This window comes from Colletes latitarsis, chromosome 8 (genome assembly GCF_051014445.1).
Source record: "Colletes latitarsis isolate SP2378_abdomen chromosome 8, iyColLati1, whole genome shotgun sequence".
In the NCBI taxonomy this organism is placed as follows: domain Eukaryota; kingdom Metazoa; phylum Arthropoda; class Insecta; order Hymenoptera; family Colletidae; genus Colletes; species Colletes latitarsis.
In genome coordinates, this window is record NC_135141.1 from 21,267,434 (window position 1) to 21,275,565 (window position 8,132).

The following is an 8,132-nucleotide window of genomic DNA, read 5'->3' on the forward strand; positions in this document are numbered from 1 at the left end:
GACCAAAAATGATTGTAATTGCTCACTGTAACTACATATAATTTTTTTAGTATGATTTGAAATTTTTTAATTTCGTCTAAAAATTTCTGTACCTACTCGAATTTTTTTCCAAAAAAAAATAATTTTTCCAGAACGATTTGAAATTTTTGAATTTAATTGTTAATAACTTTTTAACGAAGCCTCCATCAACAAATTGGTATTCTTGATTTTCGTCTTCTTTTGCCCTCTTGAATCCCCAATTAAAATTTTTCCCAGGTGTGGCCGAACACCCCGTATATGGTTTCAGGTGCCAGCTATTGTACCTCACTCGCACTTATCCTCTTTCCTTATCTCCGTTGAATTCTGAAAACTAACCATGCCCACATAAGTGGCCGAGGCCGGTCTCGAGCTTGGTCATTTATGTGGGCATTACTGTCGAATCTCTCGTCTTCTCGATTTAGATTACTAGAATCGATTTCAAGGTCTACCGTTCGAGTATCACAGTCGATCTTTCCCCGAAAATCGAAGATGCCCGCCCCCTCCCAGGTGGGCCAACGCGCGAAAACAAAATACGGTCAACGACAAATCCGTTCGGGTCTATTCGTGAAACCGAGGACGCACGATCGCGTGCAAGAAATCGCACGTAAAACGATCGGGTGGGGTAACGGGAGATCGAGCGATCGAGCAAGTGAAGGGAGAAGCTCTCTGTCCCGAGGTCGATAACTGAGTGTCAGTAGTCAGAGTCGACCCGTGGCGGATCAGACCGAGCCGTGTACTATGAGACATCCGAGGAGCGTGACCCTATTGGCCCTGGCGGCTTTTCTGGCCTCCGGTAAGTTTTTTGCCGCCAATCAGCACCAACGACACCCTCCACTTTCGCCGATCGCGTTTCCCGCGTGACAAACTTAACGCGTGATGCGCTCCGTTTCGCGAACGATGCAAAAACCCCCACGTCGATGCATCTCGTGGGCGCATCGCCGTTCTCCGGGCTGCATCCCGTCAGGCGTACTCTCTGGCATCCCAGCGGGTCCCTGTTCCCTCTGTTGCGACACCCACGTAGCAGAATTTCAATAGCTTTCACTGGTCCCGCCGAGGGACGCCTCTCGCCATATGGTTACGTCGCCGCGACCTATGATATAATGGCGGAGAGTTTGTCTAGCGTTTTACGCCTTCCTCGACTATTATTCAGTAATGCATCGGGCATATCGACGCTCGCCATCTACCCGCGGTGCATTATTCATGCACTCGCGCCTCGAGGATAGCTCCATTCGTCTCCGTTTCCCTCCATCGGTACGATACGTGTCGTCTTTCCTTATTACGTTGTTTCGTTCTTTCCTTTTTTTATTTCTCCCGTCCAAGGTTCCTGGGATTAAATTAGGCCCGAGCGGGCGGGCAATTTATGGTCGCAGGTGCGTTACTCTTCTCGTCTGCTATCCATCGGATAACGTGGATACTTTGTTTTCTTGGGACTCGTTGACCTCTCGACTATGTTGCTTGGGAAATTCCAGGCAAGATATTTTAACGTGATTCTCTCTTCGTTCGATGAGAATAAAATGTAGCGAAGCTATTTTTCTACGCTTCTCCGAATAAATTCTGTGCCTCGTGAATGAAAATAAATCTGAATAACATTAAACGAAGTTCGACGAGGTCGTGCTATGCAGTTTCCGATTGTTTCAAAACAAAATTTTGGCCTCGCATGAAATGTCAACGCGTTGGAGTCGGTGACGGAACGTGCAAGTTTCTCCTTCTACCGGTTTGCTAGGATCCTTTCATCCTCGCTCTGAGTCCTTTCTATTGTGACTGTTGCACCGACATCAAAGGTCTTCTTATAATCGTACTTTCCCGAATATTTCACTTTGCAAAGAAGCAGCGACTTTCGAATCGACCATGCACGAATATCTTACGGTACGTGAATTATTTTGTTATTGTCTATCGCGCCTGTGGTCGATCGTGCGGATCTAAATCACGGCGCCGCTTCCGCTCGATCGTCTGTTTACTCCAACTACGGCGTCAATAGCCTTGACTCGTTTCCGCGACCATTTTGCTTCCGTTTTCCTTGCGTTCAACAAACTTTTACTTTGGATTTTACGCCAAGTAATGTTTTTCAACAATTATTTTGCCATGAAACGTATTAATGTTCGAAAAATTGTAGAAAATATTCTTGGCAAGTAAACAAAGTATAGCCGATGCAGACGATCAGTGTATGAATCGTATATTGCTGTGTGTATGAATTTAATTTAAATATTTAAATATAAATGAGATAAATATATTTATGTCATTCTACCCATGAAATTAAATTCATACAAATAACGTTGTACGATTCGTACACTGATAAATATGTAAATATATTCATATTTGAAAAGAATTTACGCATTAATTTCTTGACATTCAAATTTCCACATTCAAAAATCAGGTGTAGAATCTATAATTAAATTATAAGTCTCAATATCAATTCCATTTTGTTCTATGCTTATTTCTACATATACAGGGTGTTCGGTCAACCCTGGGAAAAGTTTTAATGGGAGATTCTAGAAGCCAAAATAAGACGAAAATCAAGAATAGCAATTTGTTGATAGGGGCTTTGTTTAAAAGTTATTAACGTTTAAAGTTCCGACCGTACTGAATTTTTTTCTCGAAAATGCGCAGGAATTCGGGGGTATGTCTATTGACCAAAAATGATTGTAATTGACCCCCGCAACCGAAAATAATTTTTCCAAAACGATTTGAAATTTTTTTTTTCCGTCGATAAATTTCACACATACTCGAATTTTTTTCTAGAAAGTGGGTAGGATTTTGGGGGTATGTCTATTCACCAAAAATGATTGTAATTGACCCCTGCAACCAAAAATAATTTTTTCAGAATTAATTAAAAATTTTTTTTTTCTTCGAAAAATTTAGGCACCTACCCCCTGTCGATTTTTCTACAAAATTCGTTTTTCATTTTTAGTAATTTTGTTTGACGCCCTACAGAAAAGTTGTCTAATACTTTTTTGTAGGTACCCATGAGCTCTACTTCAGAAAAAAGTTTCATTGAAATATATTCACAATTGTAGTAATTATGGCTGTTTGAAAATTGGATCATTTTTTTGGGTTTTTTCTCATTTTGCGGGGTCAAGGACCAACTTTTCGAATATTTTTGCGATTTGTACATATTCTCCATTAAAATACGCGTAGTTTGCTTTTTTAAACATTAAAATCGTCCAATCCGTTCAGAAGTTATGACGTTTTAAAGATTCGCATGAAAATTCAGGCAGACATTTCTGGCTAGAAATTAGATTTTCGGTAAGGAATTTTTTTCTCGAAACTGAGTAGGATTTCGGGGGTATGTCTAATGACCAAAAATGATTGTAATTGACCCCCGCAACCGAAAATAATTTTTCCAGAACGATTTGAAATTTTTGAATTTAATTGTTAATAACTTTTTAACGAAGCCTCCATCAACAAATTGATATTCTTGATTTTCGTCTTATTTTGGTCTTTAGAATCCTCTATTAAATTTTTTCCCAGGTGTGACCGAACACCCTGTATATCGTTTATCTACAAGCACTGTTCTCTATCTCAACTGTAAAAATATTATATTTTCTCTTGTACACTAACAGATTACCCATATAGTGAATAACTAAATAACAATTAGATGGAAAAATAGTGGTCAAAAATTGTATTTGCGTAAATTCCGTAAATTACGTAAATTGTACCCTTTAAATATAAATGTATACCATTAAAAAATCACAATGGAGATTTATTTGTACCCTTTTGATATGGTCGAGAGAGTCTAATGTTTTTGTAAGTGTAGTGAATAAATAAATAACAATTAGTGGTCAAAAATTGTGTTTACGTAAATTCCGTAAATTACGTAAATTGTACCCTTGAAATGTATACCATTAAAAAATCACAATGGAGATTTATTTGTACCCTTTTGATACCATCGAGAGAGTTTAATATTTTTGTAAGTATAGTGAATAAATCTATGCTTATTTCTACATATATATACTATATATCGTTTATCTATAAGCACAGTTCTCTATCTCAACTCTAAAAATATTATATTTTCTCTTGTACACCAACAGATTACCCAAATAGTGAATAACTAAAAAAAAATTGAATGAAAAAACAGTGGTAAAAAATTGTGTTTACGTAAATTACGTAAATTGTACTCTTTAAATGTATACCATTAAAAAATCACAATTGAATTTTATTTGTACCCTTTTGATACCATCGAAAGAGTCTGTTTGTGTAAATGTGGGTCCTCTACTGTGAATGTATCATCGATAGAGATTAAAAGTAGTCGTTTATGTGTTGATTTCTGTTTTTGCAGCGGAGGCAGCTGCTCTTTTGGGTGCACCACCGTGCCCTGACCCATATGGCGTCCACGCGTACCCCCATCCCGAGTCCTGCAACGCCTTCTTTCTTTGCACGAACGGCACCCTGACCCTCGAAACTTGCGAGAACGGACTACTTTTCGACGGCCATGGATCTGTGCACAATCATTGCAACTATCACTGGGCAGTGCACTGCGGAGATCGCAAGGCTGACCGTAAGTATCGCGTTACGGTCTCGATAATTACGGCAATGTCATAACAAACCTAAGCGTACGAGGCACGCGCGAACGCTTGCCTTTCCACGCTGCATGAATTCATTAGCGCTGTAGAATTAAACGACACGCAATTAAAAAATGCACGTGTATGATTATAAATGATTAGCAAACTCGAGGGATCGGATACTTGTTGATATCTTGATTCCACTAGAAAGTACAGACTGTAGAATTTTCTTAAAACACTGCACGTCTTATGAAAATTGTGCATTTAATGTTTATTTAAAATTTATGCTTAATTATGAGCAATTTATTTGTAATGATAGTGTCTATCAATTTGGCGTTTAGAAAATTTATTACAAATGTATTCCCCTGCAAGAAATCTGAATTAAGTACAGTTACTTTTTCAAGATAAATATTATTGAGAATTAGAATTCCAAAAGTATATACTAATGTCATTATCGAATCGACGTGTTGAGAAAATGAGAATTAAATGTTTTTCGACCGGTTACTTCGTACTTCGAGCAAAAATGATATTCTACGGTTGCATCATACGAATGTTCTTTGCATAAGAAACATCCATCGCACGATTTCGATGGAAAGAAACTGACGGCTGTGCGTAGCATCTGTCCTAGAAAGTAAAAGTTGCATGACTGAAGGATTTTGGTAACCGGGCTCGAACGCGTCACGTTCAGGCCATTCATCACAAAGACTTGGCACCGAACAAATTATATTCGATTCCCATTGCAACATTCTCTTTCGCAATTTTACCTTTGACATCAATCTCAATCTAATTACCACATCGTTCAATTTTTCATTTTTCTGATAACTTTATCATTCTATTTTAATATGATCCATACGATTAACTGTGAAACGAAATGCACGAAACGAAGAGACTTTTTAATACAATCTTTGCAATCCCCTTTTAAAAAATCTCGAATAAATTCTTTTTCCCAGTTTAAAAATACAATCTTGCCTTTTTGTGTTCGATATTATTATTATTGTTTTTTTTATTTATTATGTGATATTGTTTGTCTTCCTTTGTGTTAAAAATACTATCTTGCTTTTTTGTGGACGATATTTCTATTATTTTCTTTTTTATTTATTATGTGATAGTGTTTGTCTTCCTCCCTTTGTATTAAAAATACTATCTTGGCTTTCTGTGTACGATATTACTATTATTTTCTTTTTTATTTATTTTATGATACTCTTTGTTTTCCTTCCTTTGTATTAAAAATACGATCTTGCCCTTCTGTGTACGATATTAATATTATTTTCTTTTTTATTTATTATATGATACTCTTTGTTTTCCTTCCTTTGTATTAAAAATACGAGCTTGCCCTTCTGTGTACGATATTAATATTATTTTCTTTTTTATTTATTATGTGATAGTGTTTGTCTTCCTTTCTTTGTATTAAAAATACTATCTTGGCTTTCTGTGTACGATATTACTATTATTTTCTTTTTTATTTATTATATGATACTGTTTGTCTTCCTTTGTGTTAAAAATACTATCTTGCCTCTTTGTGTATGATATTACTATTATTTTCTTTTTTATTTATTATGTGATACTGTTTGTCTTCCTTTGTATTAAAAATACTATCTTGGCTTTCTGTATACGATATTACTATTATTTTCTTTTTTATTTATTATGTGATACTCTTTGTTTACCTTCCTTTGTATTAAAAATACTATCTTGCTTTTTTGTGTACGATATTACTATTATTTTCTTTTTTATTTATTATGTGATACTGTTATGGAACGTTATTTTCAGTCACTCCAATTAGTAGTCCCGGATGCGACTTCCAATTTGGCTTATATCCTGCAAGCGACGCGTGCAGTACTACGTACATCAGGTGTGTTCTTGGACACCCCGAGGAAGCTCATTGCGACCCCGGATTAGTGTACGAAGAGAAGAGCCACACGTGCGTCTGGCCAGATCAACTATTGCCCTACTGCAACCCGGAGCAAATTGTTGGCTTCAAATGCCCTCACAAAGTACCTGCTCACAGCGCGGCTGCTAAATTCTGGCCCTTCCCTAGGTACGTATTTCGAATAAATTTATTTAACGTTTCCAGAGAAAATTGCTTGCAAATTTTCGACGAATTTATTCATATACGTTAAACGTCCCTAAATAATGAGTATATTTAAAATATTTTTCCTTTTCGAATAAAGTAAATAAATTCGTCAATAAATACGCAAATGGTTACAAAAATTTCCATTACTTCGTTTCTGTTTAAACTTTAAATCTTAAATGGTATCGTGCGGTGTTTTATAACTATACATGTAAATAATTCCAATAAAATTTTTGCGTAATATAATTACTACTGTAGGCGTATTATTTTGTGTAACTAACTGCATAAAATAAAGACAATTACGCAAAAATTGCAAACAAATTGAAACTTTCGTTATCGGTAAATGTACGAAGTACAACTCCTTGAGCATTTTATAGACTATAGTAAACCGGAATTCTTGGACTATAAATAAGATACGACGATATGAATGTATTTGCGAACGCTAGGTTAGTAAAAACAAGTTTCTTTTTATGGTATCTATGTTCATAAACGTCAGCATCAAGAAAATTTATTTTTACTTGAAAATGTTGCAAGCTAATAATACAGAACGAAAAACACTTTGCTTAGCGATAACCAGAAATTGATTCTTTCTCGAAAAATATGTACTCTGTGCAAAAAGGAAGCGTGAAAGGAAGCTTTCTCGACAAACTACATTGCTGCCTTCCTTTTTTCGTTTATATTATTTCTGCGAAATTTTATATATAGATTATTTAAGAATCAGACGAGATATTATTTTTATAGTTAACGATGAACTACTATGATTTTGCCTGTAAGACATTTAGAGAATCAATAATCAATTCTTCCCCATTAGCTCTGAATTTCTTCTGATCGACTCTAAGTGAATTTTAATTAAATTCTTCGACAATGAAAATTCCCTGTGTATTTTTTAAGAAATATTTTAATCATCGAGGAACCTTATTGTCCCCAGATTCCCTGTACCAGGCGATTGTGGTAGATTGATCACCTGCGTTGAGGGAAATCCACGTCTAATTACCTGCGGAGACGGAAAACTCTTCGATTCCGTGAGCTTGGCCTGTTTGGATCCTGACGAACTCCCTCACTGGTATGTTAAAAAATTTCATTAATCTACTTCTTTCTGTACAGCAAATACATAAAAATAATTTCTTTTTCAGCGCCAATAATCTATAAATAATGTAGGGAAATCAGTGACTCTGAATTATAGTCGCAAAATCCTGTAATCGAATCCTGAAATCTGAAAGTCTTTGGTAACGTAAATACCCCTTTGAAAACCTGTAAAATAGGATTGCACAAATCGTTGCAAACGTACACGTTTTGTCAGTACAAAAAAAATATCGAAATTAAAACAGAACCATAAATTTTCACGTCGAAGCAGGAAATGTTCAAGTTACTTTATCCAACCGACTTAATTCTTGGTTCGATAAACTTTCGTGATCGTTACAAATTACTTTATTCTTGCTTCTATGTGAATCGTACAATCTAGCGGTATCCTATATTTTAAACAAAACACCGAAAATAAATATTTAACACCAGAAACTATGTACAACGAACATTCGAATAAAATGTGG

At 35.9% G+C, this 8,132-nt stretch overlaps 1 protein-coding gene across 1 annotated transcript; it reads left to right on the plus strand.

The window, feature by feature from the left end:
- The first annotated feature begins 668 nt into the window (after positions 1–668).
- Positions 669–8,061, plus strand: Cpap3-d (cuticular protein analogous to peritrophins 3-D). The gene is made up of 5 exons (XM_076770770.1): positions 669–811; positions 4,295–4,513; positions 6,285–6,552; positions 7,514–7,648; positions 7,719–8,061. The coding sequence occupies exons 1-5, from the start codon at positions 757–759 to the stop codon at positions 7,732–7,734; spliced, it is 693 nt and encodes a 230-aa protein (XP_076626885.1). The 5' UTR covers positions 669–756; the 3' UTR covers positions 7,735–8,061.
- Positions 8,062–8,132: the final 71 nt, after the last annotated feature.

Excerpts from the sequence above, each read along its gene's own strand:
- Cpap3-d (XM_076770770.1), top strand. The coding sequence starts at position 757 with ATGAGACATCCGAGGAGCGTGACCCTATTGGCCCTGGCGGCTTTTCTG. Across the intron at positions 812-4,294 it reads GGCGGCTTTTCTGGCCTCCG|CGGAGGCAGCTGCTCTTTTG; the intron begins GTAAGTTTTTTG and ends CTGTTTTTGCAG. Across the intron at positions 4,514-6,284 it reads CGGAGATCGCAAGGCTGACC|TCACTCCAATTAGTAGTCCC; the intron begins GTAAGTATCGCG and ends CGTTATTTTCAG.